Genomic DNA, 22,609 nt, shown 5'->3' with positions numbered 1-22,609 from the left:
GACGGCATAGTCTTGACACTCAAACTCAAACAATAAGCAACAGAAAAATTTTTCCTCCATGCTGGAGGGATCTGTAAAGTCATGACGTGTTGACTGTGGCTGCTTCAGTCAGTCAGAAGAGGACAGCACTGCTTAGTCTGGGTCTAATGTAGCTGTGCAGTGTTGTGTAACAGAACATCAGGGCAATATTTTGGGATTGATTTCCTTTCTGGGGAACATAAAGTAGCCGAAAATATTTGAAGTAATGCAATTAGATGCAAATGTTGGCCAGTGCAGCTTTTTGCCATAAGACTCAGGGTTGGACGTGCGCCCGGGGAATCCATTTGTGTCTACTTCCAGCACACGTCCTGACTCTTCTCACCACACACACACACACACACAAAAACACACACAAGGGGAGTGAGTCTGCCTGGCAGAGACAGAGACGAGGTCTGGGAATGCTGAGGGTGGGGGCAGCTCGGGGGGAGGAGAGGTAAAAAGTTGCAACTTCAGGGCAATATGGACCGCATGCTATGAGAAGGAATGCACGTGTCTTTGTAGGAGAGTGAAAAAGCAAATGAAGAGAAGAGAAGAGGAGGAGGAGAGAAGCGAGGCGGGTGGAATCTGAGCCGGGGCTGCAGCGTGGCTCCGTGTGTGAATGAAAGAGCCTCTCTCTCTCGCTCTCTCTCACTTTCTCTCTGCTTTCTGTCTGTATATATGGCTTACGTCCGCCGCAGCAAACGACTGCTTCCAGAGCAAACACAAGCAAGACTTTCCAAGAGACTTCAAGCTGGAAGTAAATATTTTTCAGAAACCTTGCCTGAAAGTGCAACTTTTCATCATGTGATGGTTCACTCGAGGTCTTCCAAAAGCTTGTTTGGTTTTTGAATTCTGTCATTTAGTTTTGAGCATGCTGATTGTTTAGGAAACTGCTCTGTGAAGCTTCGGTAATCTGAACATGTCTTTCTTGCAGGTACGTCCGTCGGGATTAAGTGAAAGACGTGGATCTTTTCCCATCAGAGGACGTCCCCGAGGACACTGATCATAACAACCACGTGGACTGAACTACAAGTCGCCCCCCTGAGCAAAGGAACTGACTGGATCGGGACCAATTTCATCCCGTTTTATTTTATTTGCACACATCTCGGGGTCAGCTTGCCGTTTGAGTGTGATGTGTGGGTTTTTAATTTAACTAGAGCGATCCTGAGCACTTTGTGGGTTTCTGGCCAAGTTGCGGGCAGGTGTGATGCTGGGTCAGTGTGTTTGATGCACACTTACACACACAACACACACACATGCTCGCATGAAAGTGGAGGGACCTGGACATCAAATGAAAGCTTCAAACAGACCAAAAGCGAACAGCACCTTTGACTCTGAGTCCTCTGTTGATGCATGTCACAAACAAGCTGCTTTTATTTTCTGCATTACTGGATGAAGAACCAAAAAACCCTGAACTGAAAGACGGTACTTCAGCATCATGAGCCTGCAGAGCTTTAACTTGTTGCGGCCCCCCATCTGCCCTCACCTGCTTCTCCCCGTCCTGCTGCTGCTCCTCCAGGCCTGGCGGGGGAGCTGCCACCCTCAGTGCTTGGATTACAAGCCTCCATTTGAGCCCAGGCAGCCACTGATCTTCTGCAAGGAGTCTTCCAAGTTTGGCTGCTGTGATCTGGAGAAAGATGAAGAGATATCGCGCAGGTTTTACCGCATCATGGAGAACTTCGACCACTCCGGCTACATTACTTGTGGCAAATACATACGGAGCATCCTCTGCCAGGTAAGACATTTATTTTCAAAGATCCCATTGGCCATCATCTCTATGTTTGCATCTTCCTGTGCAGCCAGATGTGATGGATACAGAAGGATGATCAATGTGTTCTTTTGCATCATTTTGTGTTACACATTTATAATTTGGAGTAAATCTATTTCACTCAGTGCTGTGTTCAGTATTAAATCCCAGATTCAGCACCACTAAATAATGAAAGTGTGTCCATTACAATGAAATAATTGCATTTCCATCCTATACACTACTTTTTATGTAAAATATATTCCACTCAAAAGACCACAGAGCAAAGTTATCTCACATGGAGACTTAACAAAATCCCCTCATCATCCTTTGCGTTTGCAAAAGATAAAAGTAGTCTGGTCACCTGAATCTGCTGATTTCATAACGTGCTTGGTACATATTACCAATTATGTCAGACTTTTCCTTTTGAGGTCACTTTAGTAAACCATGAAACAGTTTCTTGTTTCTGTGTTTACAAAAAGCAGCTAGATGAAACAACAGCTTCGTCATCATCTTCTTCATCTGGACACAATTCAAAAAGACAGACAAAGAGAAAAAGCTTCGTGATTCAACATGAGTAAGAATTTAACCCCCCCCCCCCCCCCCCCCCCCCACCAAAAAATAAAAAAATAAAAAAAATACAGAGACCAATAAAATGTGGCTTGGGGGCCACATGGAAAACTATCGGACAGCTGTTACGCATGCTTGAAGAGCAGAACCGCAGTTTTACCTCACGTCTCCTCTGATATGCTGGATGGAGCCGGGCTGTCACAGTTACTGAGGTCCAGAGGAAAGAATTTATACATGTTTAAACCACAACATGAGCTTCTTAGGGTGGAGAAATATAATGAGGCCAGACTTTTCAAAGTGAAATGCTCAAAATGTGACTCAACTCTGGTCCTATTTACACTTTTTCAACTATAAAAGGGAACATTTCATTGTTTTCATTGTCTGTTTCCACGACATCGATACAATACATCAATACAAATTCACCAGCACACAGACTATAAAATGAGTTTCTTCTAAACTCTTAGTAAAGCATGGCTTCCAACTAGTGAAACTCACCATGCACCATGCTCAATATTAAGCTCTACTTCTTGTCAGAATGCTGAACTTTCAGTGTTTTCACAATAACACATATTTAGTAGTTGTTGTAATGCAGAAGGAATGAAAAGGAATGCAGGAAAACATCGGAAGGAATTTACTGTGAAAAGTCAGATATGTCTGTAGATACCAGAACATCAGTGTTAAACTCCACTTATTCCCTCATTATTATGATTTTGCCTCTGATTTTGTCAGATTTAGTTTCACATCCTGACATGATTTGGTTAATCTGAATGTTTTGGGCAAAGCTGCACGGTGGCGAAGTGGTCAGTTACTCTCACTTCATTGAAGTTTGCATGTTAAAAATGAAGATGTTTGTATCGGTTTTCTCCAAGTACTCAGTTCCAACAACAGGCAAGTGTATCCTGATTTGACCCAAAGTCAGACGGGATCAGGCTGAATGCTGCACTGGATCCTGCAGTTCAGAGGACGGATGAGAGAATGGCATGGAAGTGTATCTCACCTCATAACTGGCTTGTGGCGGCCAAGCGTTCATAGCGACGTCGCTTTTTGATCCTTCGATGTCGGCTCTTCCTATCATTGTGAAGTAGAATTCACCAAGCGTTGGATTGTTCACCCACTAATAGGGAACGTGAGCTGGGTTTAGACCGTCGTGAGACAGGTCAGTTTTACCCTACTGATGATGTGTTGTTGCAATAGTAATGTAAATTGACTGGACTACACTTATGGACTGGACTACATTGAATAACTAGAACTTTCACAGCCACCACACTGACAACGAGGGGTTAAAAATATTCTTGCATTTGTTTTCAAGAAGTCTGCATAAATCATTTTTTTCTAAAATGAAGATATTATAACCTAGAGGTGTAATAAAACTTTATTTTAGTTCTTGCATTCGAGTAATTCTTTGAGTGACTCACAAATTGCAGGCTTAATAATTCTCCTAAAATAGCGTGCTATAGTGATAAGCTTATCGTTAATAAGATAAAAGCACACATATTGCAGTTCTCTCAGTCTTCATTTATGTGGAGAATGTTATTTCTTTTAATGAGCATTTCTATTTCAGCGTTGCAGTGTTTTAAGTTTTTTTTCTACCTCTCTAATCTTAAACAGATCCGGGCCCCAGAAATCTGCCCTCACCATCGCAGGAATGAGCTTTGAGGCCGCTCAGCCGTTACATAATGAGGTGCTGCCTGTGGTGCTCAGATGCTAACTGGCTGCAGCTCATCCGTACAAATTGAATGAGAGGTGCTGTGCGGATTTAGCCCGGCACATTAACTTCAGATAAAATCTTCACATAGTCTTCACTCCTTCCTCTTCCGTATCGACAGAAACGCAGTGACATAACAAAGCGAACGTCTTCCCGGCAGTTCAGCACGTCATCCTCCATGTAAAGGCAACATGACAAATGTACAACTCTGAAAATATAGGTTTGTATTCTGTGGAAATTCCAGCCGGTTGTGGTTGTTTCTGCGCTGTGCAGGCGGGTCCTGAGGGTAATGATACAGTCAAGCTGCACATGTGCATCCCATAACTCTTACTTTGGTTTCACTTATAGTCCTAAATCAGAACAATGTGAACATGTCAAGGTAACTGGTTTAATCACAGTCTTTTCTTTTTCTGTTCGCTATCTCCTTCACAGAAACAGTTTGGTAAAAGATCACAAGTATCTTAGGAATAAACAAAGTTTTTCAGGGTTGCAAAAGTCCTCCATTTTTCATCTATCTTTTTGTCAGACCGAAGGTTAGTTACATAAACTAGTCTCCAGTCTCAAGATGTGTGGCTGTGCTTTTCTTTCATGTTTGGATTTGAGTTTTTATGAAGCCCTTGTTTAGACTTTGTAAGAATGTCTTTATTGTGACAAACACCCACGCCGTGGTTTTGAACTCCCGGGCCGATCGTCTGAGGTCAAAGGAAGCTATGGAGGTGGTTAAGTTACCCCGCTGCCAGGGCACTTATCCTGGGTAAACCCAGCACACTGAGGCCCTCTGTTCCAGCCCCGCTGCAGGAGCTTCCTGACACCGATACCAATCACACAGAAAGAAAGAGATACGGGCAGAAAGGGAAAGAAGCATGAATGAATGAGGGCATGCAGATGTGTTTATCACTTCGGCAGAGGCAGAAATCTCCTCAGGCGCTCATTACGGGGATCTTTGTGGGCAAAAAGTGAAGAAAAAACAAGTCTTAAATTTAGATTAATGACAGAGCTGGGTAAGTACTAGTTACGGTGAATTGAGTCTGCAGGAAATTAGCGGAGGTCACTGCCATGTCCCGAGAGGTTGTGTGTGAGTGTGTGTGTGAGTGAGGGAGACTGTTATCGTTTCTGAGCTTAACTGACCAAACAAACAACCATTTCCTCCTCAGTCCAGGGGTGCAGGATATATGAAGCTCCAGCAAGCAGGAGAGAGAAGACGAGGAGGCGGTGGCGCTGATGAGGGATGAAAACTATTGAAACACCTTTCAATACAGAGAGGGCAGAGACCGATCCGAACGCTTTCAAAATGAGTTTTTAGCATTCATACTAACACAAAGGACATTTAATTATTGAGTAAAAGTCTAAATCAACAAGCCCCACCTCAGGGTGTTTTAGGTCAAAAGCACTTAGTGAGAGCTCAGCAAGGTAAACATTAAATTCGTTGTTCCCCTCCTGCATTTTTAAAAGGCACTTTAAAGTACGGCCGTGGAGTTTCTGCATGTTTCAGACGGAAGTCGGCCTCATTCTTCTGCTTTGACAGCAGCGAGAAGCAGAAGTTGTTTAAATTCCCAACACCACACATCAGCAGTGTTTTAATGACATGCTGCAAGTGTAACATGTTACTTTAATACAGCGTGTCATTATGAAATTAATAAATTAACTGTGCTGCACAAAAAAAAAAAAAAATATTTTGGAGACCTGCTGTGAAGTTCCAGGTTGACACTCTTTTCCTCCTCTGTTTTCTATGACTCACTCAAATCCACAAACTACTGAAAAATAAAGCACAGCCATTTCAACCATTGTCATTTGACAATGATGAGCTACAGGACAGTAAAAGTACCTTTAAAAAAGTAACTGGACTTCTGTTTATTGTTTCCCTTCTGCTCTAAGGGTTCACTACAAACCACCCGTTTACCATGAAACCTGAAATAAAAGAGTCCTTTACATGAGTCGGTACAGAATGAAAAGCCGGTGAGAAAGAATGAAGAAAGAGCATTTTAATTTACATTCAAGCTGTGTTTTCTGTCTATTCTAACCCGTAAACACCAAATTATAGTGTTTTGAAGTGGCTCCATTGTTAAGAAACAGCTGTTTGCAGTTAAATGCATTTATCCTAGCCTATGATAGCAGGACCCAAAATAACACCGTCGACCAGCAAAGGCTGCGTTCTCAGCTTTGATGGTGAGTAAGAGGTGAGGGCATAAAACAGCTTAATAATGAGCACACAGTCATGTTTCTGTGTGGGTCAGTTACATCAGTTGGACAATGCTCAGACATCTTTCCAGATGCTACCTGGAGAACTGAGTTAGTTCAAGGTTAACGAGACTGCTCCTCCACTGAACTGTGAAGGTTTGAAAAAAAAGAAAAGATTGAGACAAACACTTAATGCTGCAGCAAACGGCACAGGATTAAGGACGGATCAGATAATCCTTTTAGAGCGATCAGCAGCAGTTTTCATCATCAACAAATGTAATGAGTCACAGGCTTACGGTATAACTCTAACATGAGACGTCAGTTACTCGCTTTACGCTGCCAAAAAGGAGTTAGGATAATAGGTGCCAGAGCTGCTCCCAACTCCGGCCACCTTCTGAAGAATCAAAATGAGATGTCGGCAAGATTCCTGCTGAAAAGTCTGTGTTCCACTGCGTCAGAACAAAGATAAATCCCAACTCATAAAGCACAATAAATACAGTTAATCAAGCTCCCATCTGGTCCTCGTCCCACTTTCTCCCAGAAACTGCTTTAATCGACACTTCCTGCAGTTCGGACTGAACTCAGCTTTTGTTTTTGGCCCAAACTGATCTCCAGGAAAACTCTGATCTTCTCCCAACAAAGTGCTTTCAAGTAATCCCCCGCACACACAAATCTCTGTTTCGGTTGGAGCTCAGTTCTTCTTGTCAAAAACGTTTCATTTATCAGTGTTTGGTTTTGTTTCGACCTGGGGTCTCACTGTGATGAAGGAGCACTCTGCAGCTGTGCGGCCGCTCGGTCCAGAACAGCCGGACTTGTTTTTCCACCGCTGCCAGATCTGTGTCATGGCGTGCGCACTGCGGTTTTGTTCCGTCATGCGTGCATCTGCAATTCCCACCAGCAGCGTTTGAGAAGCAGAGTGTCTAATTTGTCCTTTTGTTTTCCAGTAGACGGTGAATGGGCTATAACCTCACGCCCCACTCCAAATAACTCCTGCAATCAAAGTCCAGGCCTTCTTGTTTTGTTGCAGCGCTCTTGTAAAAACAGCTGCTGGGGTCAAATAAAATTGAGTGTTTTTCAACTCCAAGGACAGACATATCATCTTCCATGACGTCTGACCTGCCACTGACTCTTGATGGCTGCAACCAGGAATTAAGTGAAACACAACCTGTGGTGGAATCTCAGTCTTCCCTGTGCAGAATGATGCAAATAGTTCACGGAGCGAGGTTGTAGACAGGCGCCAACTAGTTTGAATCCTACTGCAGGCAGATAAGTGAGCATGTTTGGTTCAGGAAGGGAATCTCACATAAATCCAGCGTACAGATCACATGATCTGCAGTAGCGACACTGGTAGGTAGCAGCCGCAAGGCATCTTATATCTAACATCATATATGGTGGAGAGATGGACTATAAAGGCACAGGGAGAACCATAAGACCCTGCAATAAAAAAAAAACAACTGCATTTCCCCCAAATCACCAAACTCTCTAAAAATACTGAAACTACAGGTGGGCAAATTAAAGTTCCAGCACATATAAAGTAACCAGCGAGGATGTGGAATAAATAATGAAATAAGTAAATCCAAAACATCCGGGTACAAACACAGACTAACCGTCACACAACTTTCTGAATGTTCTATTGCATCAATATTTAACAACGCATCATAGTTAATAAAGCGTTTTGGCCTTGACATGCACAGAGAAATAAAAGTGGGGAACTATTTAAAGCACTGATTCCAGGTACAAGCAAACATGCCTGCTCTCCTCGAAGAGTTTGAGTTTGCAGGTGTTCTCTCAGCTCATCTATAAATCACAACTTCAAAGTTGCTGTGTGTAATTATTGTGTAGTAGACTTATGTTTTAGCGACGTGAGCGTATTAAAAATACAAGAAACATTTTGTTCGCCGTGAACTGTGCTTTTACACCACATTTAGTGTCGTCCCAGACAACAGGAATATCCATTAATGAAAACGATTAGTAAAAGGGCATGAAATTCATCTTCTTTACTCACTTCATTCGTTTTAAAGTCATGAGGTAACTGACATTTAGATCACAAATAAAAGTTCTGATTTGTGCTGAAATATTCAGAACTTCTTGCCTTGGGTTATTTTATGATTTTTTTGAAGCTACACATGGATCTGAAAAGTGCTGTCAGCAAGAATTAATTCAGATCAACTTCATGTCTTCAAGAGACCACAACAGATTAATGCCCCACTTTCCAATGTGGCTGCGAGCCTGGTGGTAGAGTCATCTCTGAATCCCTCAGCTCTGTTTTCACTTTTCCATGCTTCAAAGTGTCCATTAAACCTTCACCTGGTGTGAAAGAACCCTGCATGGCGGCTGTGAGAATGATTACGTGATGATTATGTCAATACTGAAACAGTAAAATGTGAACTATGAATGAAGTCCACTTAAATGTTTACTCCATTAATGCAGTTTTAACACACCTGACTGTTGGTTTTTATCACAGTTATCAGAATGTTTAACTTGAGTTTATTTGTTTACACATTTCTTCTACTTTCCTAGGTTTTGTGAGTGCCCGGTTAAGTGTTTGTTGTTTGGACTCAGTTCCTTAGTGATGATCTGTTTGGGGTGATCTGGCGCTGAGGAAAAGAGCACCACTTTGACCACATAATGGCTTGAGTGTCAGGCGTCTGTGTGCCTACAGCTCCCCATTCAGGGTGTGGACAATGTGGTCGGGACTTTAATAACTGACTGGACTTCCCTGGGATCCATTTATACGATGCAGGACTCAGACGAGCTGTATATAACCCCAGTCTGACCAGTCAACGTGATGCAGTGAAAAACCGAGGCAGACAGGACACAGATTGATCCTTTTCTATAACTCATGCATACCTTCCTAAAAACCCATATAAATCCAATGATATATGTAATCAAAGTGATTCATTATTAAAAAAGAAAAACCTCCTAACTAGTTGTGCTCGATGGCTCTGTTATGTTGTGGCAGGAGTGCTCTCCGTATGCAGCTCACCTGTACGACGCTGAGGATGCCAACACGCCCATGAGGATGCTGCCCGGCCTGTGTGGGGATTACTGCTCCGACTACTGGCACAACTGCCGCTACACACTCAGCCTCCTCCTCGAGGAAATAGGGAGCCCACAGCAGTTTGGAAACCAGACCAGCATGATGGAGGAAGATCGCAGAGGCTTCTGCGACTTCCTCGAGCTGAAGGACAAACAGTACTGCTATCCTAATGTCTTGACCAACGCAGGTAATGGCTTTGCATTTTATCCAGACTCTGATTGTGAAAATAGGTGGGGAAAATGACTGGAATCTCATCTTTTATTTTTCCATGGTCAGAACTGAACGAGAACCTGGGCTCGGTACGGGAGGACTCTCAGGGCTGTCTGGAGCTGTGCCTGCAGGAAGTGGCCAACGGGCTGCGTAACCCCGTGGCCATGATTCACGCAGACGACGGAACGCACCGGTTCTTTGTGGCGGAGCAGCTGGGTTACGTGTGGGTGTATTTAGCCAACGGCTCCAGGATCGACCGGCCCTTCCTGAACCTGACGGAGGCCGTCCTCACCTCGCCGTGGGCCGGCGACGAGCGGGGATTCCTCTGCATAGCTCTGCACCCGAGGTCTGCCGGGCCAGCCCCAACCAAATATTTTGTCATATACCAACTAAACAGTGTCTTTTTTTTTTCTCAACAAGTAAAATATGACTTGGATATTTTGTCCATAGGTTCACCACAGTGAGGAAAGCCTATGTGTACTACTCTGTGTCTGTGAGGAAGGAAGAAAGGATTCGAATCAGCGAGTTCACACTGTCAACACATGACGACAACCAGCTGGATCATTCTTCTGAGAGGTATTTACACTAAAATGTATTGTTCCACTTTGTCTTTGTTCATCTTAAATATATGCTGATTCATATATACCGATCCTCTTGTCCGTTTCCTGCCGTAGGACCATCCTGGAGGTGGTGGAGCCCGCATCTAATCATAACGGAGGGCAGCTTCTCTTCGGTCACGACGGCTATCTGTACATCTTCATCGGGGACGGCGGACGGGCCGGGGACCCGTTTGGAAAGTTTGGCAATTCACAGAACAAGTCAGTATAACTATTGGGTAAACAATAGACAATCTGAGCATTACAGAAAACTGTAATTTATCTAAATAAATTAAACTAGCTGATTAATTCAATGACATGTAATCTGTAAATGAGCCACAAATACTGTGTAAGGTTTAGCAGTAATTCAAAGTATTCTTAACAAACACTGGTGGACAAGTTACTGAATAGAGCTCTGTCTTTAAATAGTGTTAGAGTTACTGAGTTTCAAGCACATATGTTACTTCGGTCCGCTTGAAGAGAAAAATACTTTCTGCAATGTTTTCTGCAGTTACATGAAGCCCTGCATAGCACATATTTTTCAAAGAAAACTGATTAATTAGCGACAGACGATGAGAAATAAGCCAGTTTTTATTTAGCTGCATGTCCGACGCAGTGAACGCCAACACAGGGAGAAGGACAGAAGAACCTTCATTTTCAAGAAGGACCTGTTGTTCTTAATAGTAATCAGTTACTTAAGCCATTACTAGAGTATTTTTTTAAGATTTTATTCCCACAGATTCTGTTTTGATCCTATAAGGTGTTTATTCTCTTACTTGTTTTGCGTCTTCCTCGTGGAGATTTTGGCTATATGAATGAAAACAAGTCTAAATGCCAACTTCTTCCAAGATGGACTAAAATTGCAGCCAAATTAAGTTTAATGAAAAGGAAGAAGAACATACACAGCCAAAATGTTGCTCACTGGCAACTTTAAATTACAGCGTTCCAAAGACAATTATCCAAGTGATTGCTTCAAGGATCCAAATTAAAAAAATCTCTTACGCATGTAGAACAAAATTGTAATTTTCTTACATGCCAGGCCACGCAAAGCGAGAATTTATCAAGATCTCAGCGTTTTAAAAAAACAAACAGAGAATACTACTCTTGTTTACCATTTGTCAGTTTATATCTGGACCGCCTGCAAAAAGAGAAAGCAAATCAGCCACATCAAGCCACAATGGGGGAAGTGAAAAAGCCAAGGAAAGGTGGCATGACATGTTGCTGCCAAGAGCAGAACAAACAAGAGTGTACACACACTCACACACACAGACACGGGAGCCTTTATTAAGCACCCTGCAGGGCATCATTTATTTTTTTACTGTGTTGTAGTCGTCATTATTACTCACCTCTCAAACCACATGGCCTTTATAGTATACTGATTTAATTACGTTCAATAGTTAAGCTGGATCCTAGGGCGAAGTGTATACGTACATGAAATGGTCATGCCTGGGTGCTGCGAGGGTTGTTTTTCAGCTGTAAGCTTCTCCAACTGTCATTTTTCATTTTCATTTGATCAAGAAACAAAAGGTTAAAAGTCAATTACAGCCAAAGGAAAAAAGGGGGAAAGTGCAACTATCATTATTTATATGCTGCCTGTATGCAACGAGAGGAAGGCTCCAGTAGAACCACAAGCTACACGGAAATGGTTCTTACAGGAACAGCAACATGCTGAGGTATTACCTCGGAAATAGCTAAACATGTCTGTAGTTCACCTGTTTGTGTGGAGGGTTCTAGATATGCTATAGGGACTGTCCTGGGAATGAGGAAACCTGCCAAGTCTAACACTGACACATCATGGACCACCACACGTTGGGGTGGGGATGTTTTTAACAGTAATAAAAGAAGACGACTGGTTACAGTCACGGCCTTCACGTCGTTCCCTCTGATCACTCTGTTTTGTTGTTTGTGTTTAACAGGTCAACACTTCTTGGGAAAGTCCTGCGGATCGATGTGGACAACAATGACGACGGCGCCCCGTACAGCATTCCCTCAGATAATCCATTTGTGTGGGAGAAGACGTCACTTCCTGGTAAATCAACGTTTAACACACAGAGTGTTTTAACAAGGCGCTGCAGTGGAGCAGCTTTCTGTTACTGTGCAAAGAGATAGAAGAGCTCTATGCTTTTGTTTTCTGCATTCAGTTTGCTTTAATTATTTATTCAACGCTCCCAAAGGATGGGTGGAATTTCTGCAAACGTATAATTGCATCTTTATTTCTATCATCTGTCTTCTTCTTTTTTTTTTTTTTTTTTTGTTGTTGTCCCCTTAAGAGATTTATGCTTATGGAGTTCGCAACATGTGGCGTTGCTCCATCGACCGCGGTGACCCTGCGACGGGCCGAGGCAGAGGCAGGATGCTCTGCGGCGACGTGGGCCAAAACAAATACGAGGAGGTAGACCTCATTGTAAAAGGTAGACTGTTTTCAGTTCAAAACTCCATTTCATTCTCAGATGATTTTTTTTCTTTTCTTTTCAACCGCAAGTATGTCGGCCATAATTATCACACAGAAAGCATCCATTTTATTTACAGCCTCAAAAGAAATTATTCACTCTTAAGTGAAATGACTGTTATTATCTTCTTAAACCCGGTTAATGTTAAACTGCTGGATCTCTGAACGTTTCCTATTAATTAAGATGAATCAGAGTCGGTTTTGTGCATGAAATAAACCTCAAATTACGACTTCAAACAAAGCAATTACCGTCCAAAAGTATATCTGCAATTTATTTTGTGCTTTGTGAAGCTTCATGGTGTTATTACCTTTATTTTTAGGTGGAAACTATGGATGGAGGGCTAAAGAAGGCTTCAGCTGCTACGACCGAAAACTCTGCCTCAACGCATCGTTGGGTGAGTGAGAGCTTAACCGAGCTCTTTTATTCCCTGGTTACAATCAAAGCAGGCAGTTTGTCAAAAGAGTGCGGGATCTAGTTCTACTCTGACGGTATGAGCTGATGCGGTACTCTTACTGTGTGTCCGCAGACGATGTCTTGCCCATCTTTGCCTACCCTCACAAGCTGGGCAAATCGGTGACCGGAGGATACATCTATCGAGGCTGCCAGATGCCGAACCTCAATGGCCTCTATATATTTGGGGACTTCATGAGTGGGTGTGTTTTTTTTTTCTTCTTCATACACTCCTGTCTTTTACTGCAGAGATCTAAAAACTAGATTGAATCATCTACAATCAATTGAGAGATTTGACCATTTTACACCTTTAAAAATAAACACTTGTTGCACCTTTAATGTGTACAGGTTTAACTTGATTTGTACGTGTGTATGATGTGTGCATGCCTGTTTGTATATGTCCGTTATGTGTATTTGTGTTTCTGTTTAGCCGTCTGATGTCTCTGAAGGAGGACGAGACCACAGGCAAATGGCAGTACAACGAGATCTGCATGGGGACTGACCAGACCTGCAGATTCCCCAAACTGATCAACAGCTACTATAAATACATCATTTCGTTTGCCGAGGATGAAGCGGGTGTGTTTACTTCACGTATAGCATTGCGACAACCTGTCAAACAAAGAAATGAGACTTACGACCAAGACATGGTCTGATTGAAGCCGACTGAAGCTCCTATTTCTGCCGTTCTGGCTGATAGAGGCCACGGTTTGTGTGTTGCGGGGGTTCAGGGGAAACGCTTCCAGAGTTAACCTGGACATCATTATCTTAGTACTGAGGCAGGCGTAGTGCAGCTATTTAGCCCAAAAATGTGTTCTTATTTGTTTGTTTCTGAGAAATACTCCATTTCCACTGAACTGCCTGGATTTCTGAGAAGTTTGGAGCTGCTCAGTTTTACGTACATTAAATCTGGTTTAGATTCCAGGCTGCGGATTTACTGAGGAGTGTGTTGGACACATGCTGCGAGTCTAAAGTTTTTGTTCAAAAAGGAAGCATATGTAAGATGGCTTCATGGAAAGTCCAGCTCTATTTCTGCTTCTCCAGATTCTCACCAGCTTATCTTCTCTTCATTGTGTTCCCCTTCTTATTGTTTCCCTCAGTTTCTTGCTCTGTCTCCCAGATGTACACATTGTAAATATTTCCCTTTCCTCTTCCTGTCTTTTATCATCTTTAATCCTTTTTTCCCCCCTCACTCTGGCCAGAATAGTTTTCTCTCCTCATTGTCACGATAATGATTGTGTTGTTGTTGTTGTTTTTCTTCTTTTGCCCTCTTTATAGGTGAACTGTATTTCTTAGCCACAGGAGTCCCGAGTGCCAAATCCAGAGCCGGAGTCATCTATAAGATAGTCGACCCTTCCAGGTAGAGAAAACCATTAAGCCGGTTCTCCTCAGTAATAAATATACTTTCATTGTGGATTGTATGCGGGATGTGATTTGTGAGGAAGCCAGAGGGACCGATGTTTCAGACATGTTATTTTCCCAGCTAACCTTATTCCCTCTCATTTGAGCCTACAATAAATCATCTTTAAATAAAAGACAAAGTGGCATTAAAAGACAAAGAAACATTTTATAACTGTCTATGGATCCCAATAGCTGGTGAACAACATTTAATTGTAAAATTCCTTTGAGAGGTTGATGCTTCTCAGCCTGAGCCTGTAATCGAAGAGTAAATACCGTGACTTCCGCTCATGGGTGAGATGCAGAATCTGCTTTTCTTGGATTTTGAGCTGCTCCCTTCCAGAGATGCCAAATTAAATCAAATGATCTGTGTGTCTTTGCTCACGCAGCCCTTTGAGGCACGTTGAGGTTGACGGCTGTGCACGTGTGCACAGTGGTGGTCTGACAGCATAGTGACCAGAGCAGTGGCCACTATATGAGAGGAAGACTAAAATACTTCAACAGAAACGAGGACTGAGTGAGATTAGATTCCATTAATTCTCACGTCGCATCCTGGTTTTATCAATATTTTGATACTTCTGATCAAAAAGGAGAGCAATTCTAACAATACACTGTCAAGACAGATCAGCTGTGAGATTTATGAGAAATTAAACTTAACTGTGAACAAAAAGATGAACATATCGCCCAAAGTGGCCTTGAAATAAACAACAATTTTTTTGCTTTTTAAAGATTCCCTTTGATAGCTAGAAAACTGAGCGAGTTTATTATTATTCCTGTTAAAATCAGAGCATAATATCCATTATCCGTGTGATTTATCATGAATCTGTTGATGAAATGTGATAAAAAAAAAAATTCAAATCAACACAAAATGTTGACATTTCCTGAGAGAAATCCAAAGAAGAAAAACTCAGAAATGTTGTTGAAACACACGTAAGCTACGGGATATGAAGAAAATGTCATCTACAATTTTTTGATTTTCAGTAAAAACATTTTTTAATTGATAGTGATACTAATAAAAACCCAAATCCTAAAAGTGGAAAACTGTTAGGGTTCTTCTAACCCTTACAAGCAGCTGAGCGGAATGATGAATATCCATGTGAATCATGTTTCTCTCTACCATACAGGCGAGCTCCACCAGGAAAATGCAGCATTAAACCTTCGCCTGTTAAAATAAAGGGGAAACTCATACATTTCTACCCGAAAGAAGGTAAGGAAAAAAAAAAAGACTAATCAAAGTGAAAAATAAAAAATCTACTCAAAATGTTTGTTTTTTTTTTGTTTGGAGAGAAAAATCATCAGATGAATATTTCATGGTCTTTTTCTTTTGCTGTCCTTAATGAAGACATTCATCATTAGAATAAAACTGTGCTCAGCAGGAGTTTAGTAAGAACATTTGTCATCAATAAAGGACGTAAAGTTAAAAATTTACTCATTTTCTTTCATCATTTATAAAAATCTGACAGGTTTTGGCGCCTCACAGATGATTCGTTTCTCCTCTTGCAGAATATGTGATCAACAAGAAACCGACCACCACGGCGGTGCCGACCACGACCACCACAAAACCCACAACGACAACGACGACAAGGAAACCACTACCGAGAAAACCCATCGTAATTATAAAACCGCCGATGCCGACGAGAAAAACAAGAAGAAAACCGCCACTGACGACGCCAGCAACCACGAGGAAAACAACCGCAAAGCCCACATTACCAGCAACAACCGTTAGAGCCACAGTAAAAGCCACCACAGCGACAACACCCGCCCAGACGACCCCCGCCACGACCACTGGTAGGCCCGCCGGTGCCGAACCCGTCTATCGCTCTCGTTCCACCGGTCCGCCAGCCGTTAACCCCACCACCGAGTTTATCCTTCAGCCTCATAATGAAGCTACCAGTAGACCAGCGCGCACCTCCACACGAGGAGGCGCCGCCAGAGGCACGACGAGCGGCTTCTTCTTCGTCTTCACTGTATTTTGGCTTTTCGTTTTAACACATTAATCTCTAAATTAACATTTCCTTCTGCGGTAAAATATGTATTTTGGAGTTTCTTTGCAGTTGGTTGTCAGACTGGCTCTGGCGACTGCTGTACCACTGCTGTATCAAACCAAACGTCTTTGGTGCTTCAGCATGTACATTTTAATTTTCATGTTAAAACTAAGAGATAAAAATAATAAAAAAAAAAAAAAACTTTGGCAGCTACGTCTGTTAGGATTCTCTTCCTTGTCTTTTGCAAAGTAGCATTACTGTACCTTGGCTTAGAAGATTTTCACTATGAGCAAAAAACAACTGTTATTCATCCAAAATATTATTCTCTACAATCTGAACAGTAAATTAATTTACAGAATCAAATAAAGCAATGGCTTATTTGTTGATTCAGTTAATTCTGTCTAATCGTTTCAAGGCTGCTGAACAAAACACTGTTCAACAGTCAGGTAGCACACAAACTCCATGAAATAGAGAATCAAGTCAACTGCAATGACATATCTTATTATGCATTGCAAATAATACGAGATTCCATTAAAGTGTTATTTTATGCATTTTTTTGCACTTTTTTCAACATCTCTGCACTCAAAATCATGACACAATGTGCATTTTTTTAACTCAAGAACAAAGGAGTAGCCTTTCAAACCCAAACTAAATCACATTTAAAGCTGGAAATCTTGTGCTTATTTACGTGTTGGGAATTTGCACTACATGAAATCTAAATCTGATACTTTGATTTTATTTATTTTGAATAAATGGTTCTGCATCAGCCTCAGTTTGGACATTCATCCTTGTGTGTTTGTGTGTGTTTACGTGCTCACTTTGCAGTTCTTGGATAACATGAGTGGAATCTGAGTGCTGTGGAACAGAAACGCTTCTGAGCTGTTAGTCCAATGAAGTAAAGGCAGAAAGCTTGAGATGTTCCATCAGAAATATTAAATTAATGCAATCTTGCTATAAACATCTTTAATGCTTAAAAACTAACACAGAATAACCTCCTTTGATCCTTTGTACAAACATGAAATTGATTCTTTTATCCTGAACGCTGCAGATTAGCGATATGCTGAACCATTCTGTTGTAATGTTTTAATACCTGAACCAGATAACCTCTCACAAAGGCTGGCAGATGGATTTTCTTTTCCTCTGGACATTAACAAAGTTAGCTGATATAATGAGGCTGACGAGCAGCTGAAGCTTACGTTTCATTTTATAGAACAGATATTATTTTCTCATTCTCCAGGAATTAAATGTGACCATTTCCCTAAACAGACAAACCGTTGAATTAAAGACACGCGGGTTTTAGCACAAAGTTAAGCTCCACCTATTCAAATAAAGAGGGTGATTCTGTCTCTCCCTCAGGTTATCGTGCAACCGTCTTGACTGCAGCCTCCTCTAGGAATCAAACTCCGGTCAGCGCCACACCGTCAACAAGGAGACAAGGAAGGCCTCTGCAGTACCCGTTTAGCACCACCTCCCAGCCTCTAGCCTGGCCGAAAAGCCCCCCTCCACCCACCACGTCGCTGAGACGCTCCCAGACGGCGTCTGTCTACCCTGAATTGTTGTCCACCACCTGGTCGCCGCATCTGAAGCTCACCGCCTCGCCCTTCAGGCCTCAGAGGCCGGCGGTCAACACCACGCTGCCCAAAACGCAGGCGGAGAGACTGTGGCTCGGCGAGAAGCTGGAAAACGCACAAGAGGGAAACCAGGTGCAGAAGAGGCCGAGAGGAAGGGGGCGGGGCCACAAGAGGGGCAGAGGAGGGCGGCGGCTGCGGTCCGGCTCGGTGCGGCTCGTCAGCGCCGACGGCCTGCCGGACCGAGGCCGGGTGGAGATCTTCATCCGGGGGGAGTGGGGCACGGTGTGCGACGACCTGTTCGGCAGCAGGGCGGGCGGCGTGGTGTGCCGGCAGCTCGGCTTCACCAGGGCGCTGGCCGTGATGAAGAGGGCGGCGCTGGGGGAGGCGGACGGCGGCGTCCGCATCCTGCTGGACGACGTGCAGTGCACGGGCGGCGAGCGCACGCTGCTGGAGTGCAAACGCTCCCCGGTGGGGAAACACAACTGCTCCCACGGGGAGGATGTCGGAGTGATCTGTGGCTAACGGGATCTTTAGGAAGCGAACAGAGGATTCACAAGGCTGGAGATTTCAGATCATTGTTTGGAGGAGTCAATATGAAGGCCTAAATGTCACTCTGGCCCTTCAGGGGTTACAACTGCCAACATGATTCGGGGTTTGTTTTTTTCTCAGTTGTATTTTACAAAACTTGTGTTTCATTTTCTAACTGCCACTCACTGCCAAATGTTCAACTGTCTGTCTTAAGTCTGAAATCTCTTGGAAAAAAATCTGTCCTCCTCAATGAAAGAGGGTTGAAGACTGCTCAGCTCACATGGAAATAAATGCAGAAACGTACAGTCATTTTTTCCCCACTATTCATGGAAATATGCTCAAATGATCCACTTGTTTTTCACGTCTGTTTTAGAAACACGAACTGATCTCTGTATCTTATCAAATTTGCAAAGATTTTACATGAACTGATCAAACAATTGAACGATTAATTCTGTGCCGTGTTTAATTTTGCTCCCTTTTTAGATTATTTAGCTGCTTTTTTTAAATTCAAACATGAAGTCTAATTTACTGAAACTGGGTCAAAGTGGACTGAAGAGATTCCAGGTGACGCTGTGTTTAACCTTCACTGTTCTGTGTGTCTGCTGACAGGATGTGACATATTTACTTCTCATAAACATCATTTCAAGACAGTTTATATCTAAATTTCAGAATACTAGAAAGCAGAGAAGCTGAGTTCTTTGGCAGTACGACTGTACTTCAATAAAAGTCAAAATAAACCAACCTGAATATAATTACAGTCATAAGAAGGTTAATGGTAAAAGGAGATCCTGTTCATGAACTGTGACATGATTTTGTATTGCAGTATTTCCATAAAAGGATGCTTTTGACGCGGGTTTTAAATCATTTGCATTTTGATTTCTTTTGAATGTAACTTTACTGTAAGAGAGTGTTTTTTAAAGGAAATGCAGGACATTCTGTGTGATGAATGTAATGAAAATGAATATTTCCACTTGTGAGTGATTGGATTTAAGAGCACAGGGTGCTTTTCACGCAAATAAAGTCTACTGCAAAATCACCTCACTGCGATTCTGTGTTTCTTACTGCTTTCTAATGAGTGACTCCTCCTGGGAACCTTTTCTCTCACAGTTCTGCTGATTTCCACACTTATACCGTACAGCTAAAGTTTTCCTGCCAGCTTTCAAATGAGGATGGACGATATTATTAAGATCAACGTGCCGCTACTTTCTAAAGAAACATCCATTATGTTTACAGCAGGACATTAAAGTCACTGTGATGAATTAAAGAGCAGTAGCCTGTTATTACGGATGATTGTTTGTGATTAAGCCGTAAGGAAACTGTCTTTGTGGTTACTAAACTCCAGCCAGGCGCTCAGAAGCTCCGACCGCAGAGCCAAACATCAGGCTGCCAGATAACAAACAGTCTTCTGAGAAGTCACAGATATCCGTTAATTCCTGACCAAAATATCAAGGTAAATATTTTCTCAGAAACACATTGATGGAGAAAAAACAAATCAACCTGAACTAAACTGAGCACGTTTTAAATTCCAGAGACAAATTTTCCAGGCCCTGTGACTGATGTGAGGAAATCACAGAATTCTGCTAAAGTTTCCCGATATTTGGGAAACTCTCGTTTGTAATTTGCACAGGTCTGTGAGACGGGGTGAAAGGTCGAGCGCATTCTACACAGATCATCAGACACCATTACAGATGTTCGACAGTCAGATCCAGCCTCCGCGTACACAATCGAAGCCGCAGCGATTTAGATTCAGAAAGAAATGACATATAATCCTTTGTTTGACCATTTGATGAGACATGTGGTCCAACCTTTATTATTAGTGCAGTCATATTGTGTTTAACCCTGTCTGGAGCAACGCTGTCTGCTGTTTGTCTATATGTGAAATATAGATTTTTTTTCATGAAAACTATAAGCTCCTCATCACCAGTCTTATCTAAATTTTGACAGATTTTGACAGATGCTGTTGTGGTTTTGTGATCAACACGTCCATCAACAACCTTTTAATTCAGTTACAATCAAGCGAGCACTCAGAACGTTTAAAAGTGATTTAACAACACCTGTTATGAAACAAAAACTTGAAATAAAATATTTTTTGTAGCATTTGATTTTTCTGAGTTGTTTTACTTAAGCAAGTGTTTCTGTCTTACAATTTAAAAAGAAAATATCAGGAACTCCAACTTTAAAAAAAGGCTTTATAAAAGTGGTTTGTCCTTCTACAATACAAAACCCCCTGCCTTAAGTGTTAACACATGCTTGGTTTTGTACATTTATTATTTATATTTACAATTAAATAAACATTTGGAAGACACATCCGAAGCACTCCAATTCAGATAAAAATGAATTTTACTTCTCTGCCTGGGCCACAAGGAGGCAGTCATGTATTATTCCATCAGAGGTGGAAGATTTGAGGAAGCAACGTATAATTCCAGCAGTTTCATGATTATATTTATGTCATTTATATATTTACAATGTACAGTGTGGATTTGCTTTCCTACGGTGTTTCAATTTCTTTTCTATAAATCATCTGCAGATCTCAGAGAAGTGTCACCCAGTAAAGCAGTAAAGGCAAGTGAACACAGTTATGTATCTGTCCTTTTATACTATATAGAAATACTGAAATAAAATCTTCCTGTGGACAGAGTACTTTTTAAAATCAGTAAAAAAAAAGTATTTGATAGTGTAACATTCCAGTGGTGTTTAAAGAATAAAAATTAAATCTGTCATAAGAATCATGTGAACAGTTTCTTCTCATAAAAGAATCGACTGAAGAATGTGGAGGATGGGAAGCGTCTGCAGGGTTTTTCTCAGCTCGCAGACCGACACTTGCAGTGAGAGGAAGCTTTAGGCTGCTGGTCACAGCTGTGCGCCTTGTTCTATACCGTCCTGGCCGAAGCCTCGGGGGAAACGCTTTAAACACACAATGTTTTCTCTTATTTGTTCAGGCAAGGTGACTGAACACGGGTTCAGCTATCGCCCCGGGAAGAAGTCTCTTCGATGCAAGAAGTGTAGTCAACATTTATGCTTAGCCACACCTGAATGGCTCCATTTAACTGTGGCCACTAAGCAGCTCCACTGGAGTAGAGAAACAAGCTGTGCACCACTTCACGCCCGGAGGATCTGATCGTGTTTCCCATGATCCCAGAGATACACTTCGCAGGATCCCAGCCAGACTTACTGTCACTGAAATGTATTGATTCCATACATCATCCACCAGCTACAAGCAGCCCCGTGGCTCCCAACACTAAACATCCCCCAGTCCCACGCGTCAACACGGGGGAGGGCCCCAGCGGCCAGGCGTTTTCTCTGCCCGGCATTAAATGGATAAAAAAAAAAAAATCAAGCTAAGAGAATGTACAAGGATGAGCAGTACCAGTCAAAGAATATTAGATAAATTTGATGCATACAGAGTATAAGAGTTCAAGGTTATTTTGTTTCGACCCATAGTGAAGGAAATAATTGCATTATGCATGCTGTTATCCAAGTTACATCCTTCTGCAACACTCGTATTTGTGTGTTGTTTCTCTTCTGAACTGCTTTGTGGGAGATTTTTTTTTTTTTCACACAAGGCATCAGGATGAACCACAGCTCATCCAAACAAGCAGAGGCGAAAGGAGTCCTGAAAATTTGTATTCAAGCAAAGTCTGATTACATTATTTAAATGAACTTAGCGCAGCTGTTCAAAAACAGCCAAGTAACAGGGTGAGGTTATTTTACTGCAATCCGAGCACATGACTCAAACTTCAAGAAATAACCAAAAATTTGGTAAATAAATGAAGATTCGAAGCAGTGATTTACCAAACACAGCGAGAATACAAGCTGTAAATAAAAAAATTAACATTCTTAAACAAGATAAAAAAAAACCTAAATAAAAGCAAAAACTAGAAAAATATTACATAATAGGTCTTAATTCAGCTAAGCTGCCAGTATTTCCTGGATACACACACATATCTGTAGCCTCCTGTCAGTTAGTTTTTCTCTTGAGTTAGCACGAGCAAATGATCTAATTAAAACTTCAGCCGTGGCTCGTGCACGTCACACTTGGCCGACTGGAGCAAAGGGAGAGCAGATAGAAACAAAGAGGGAAACTAGGAGAGACGGAGGGACAGAGGGGGCGCAGGAAATGATGCTGATTCTGACCAGCACACAGTTTAACTGTGACATTAATTACCCCT

The 22,609-nt window shown here is 42.1% G+C and overlaps 1 protein-coding gene and 1 long non-coding RNA gene across 2 annotated transcripts in view; one reads left to right on the top strand and one right to left on the bottom strand.

Annotated features, from left to right (window-relative positions):
- Window positions 1-22,609, bottom strand: part of LOC115401007 (uncharacterized) — a 75,217-nt gene that overhangs the window by 35,090 nt on the left and 17,518 nt on the right. Inside the window, exon 2 of the long non-coding RNA XR_003932849.1 lies at window positions 1,505-1,645. This is a non-coding gene — a long non-coding RNA (uncharacterized LOC115401007). The remainder of the gene's footprint in view (window positions 1-1,504; window positions 1,646-22,609) is intronic.
- LOC115400998 (HHIP-like protein 1) lies at window positions 610-19,322 on the top strand. The gene is made up of 15 exons (XM_030109121.1): window positions 610-775; window positions 953-1,753; window positions 9,178-9,442; window positions 9,532-9,811; window positions 9,916-10,041; window positions 10,140-10,283; window positions 11,978-12,090; window positions 12,332-12,472; window positions 12,831-12,905; window positions 13,038-13,164; window positions 13,392-13,537; window positions 14,237-14,318; window positions 15,481-15,563; window positions 15,860-16,144; window positions 17,698-19,322. The coding sequence occupies exons 2-15, from the start codon at window positions 1,457-1,459 to the stop codon at window positions 18,432-18,434; spliced, it is 2,901 nt and encodes a 966-aa protein (XP_029964981.1). The 5' UTR covers window positions 610-775; window positions 953-1,456; the 3' UTR covers window positions 18,435-19,322.

The sequence above is a fragment of the Salarias fasciatus genome, chromosome 14 (assembly GCF_902148845.1).
Source record: "Salarias fasciatus chromosome 14, fSalaFa1.1, whole genome shotgun sequence".
In the NCBI taxonomy this organism is placed as follows: Eukaryota; Metazoa; Chordata; class Actinopteri; order Blenniiformes; family Blenniidae; genus Salarias; species Salarias fasciatus.
This window is presented reverse-complemented; position numbering and strand designations above follow the sequence as displayed.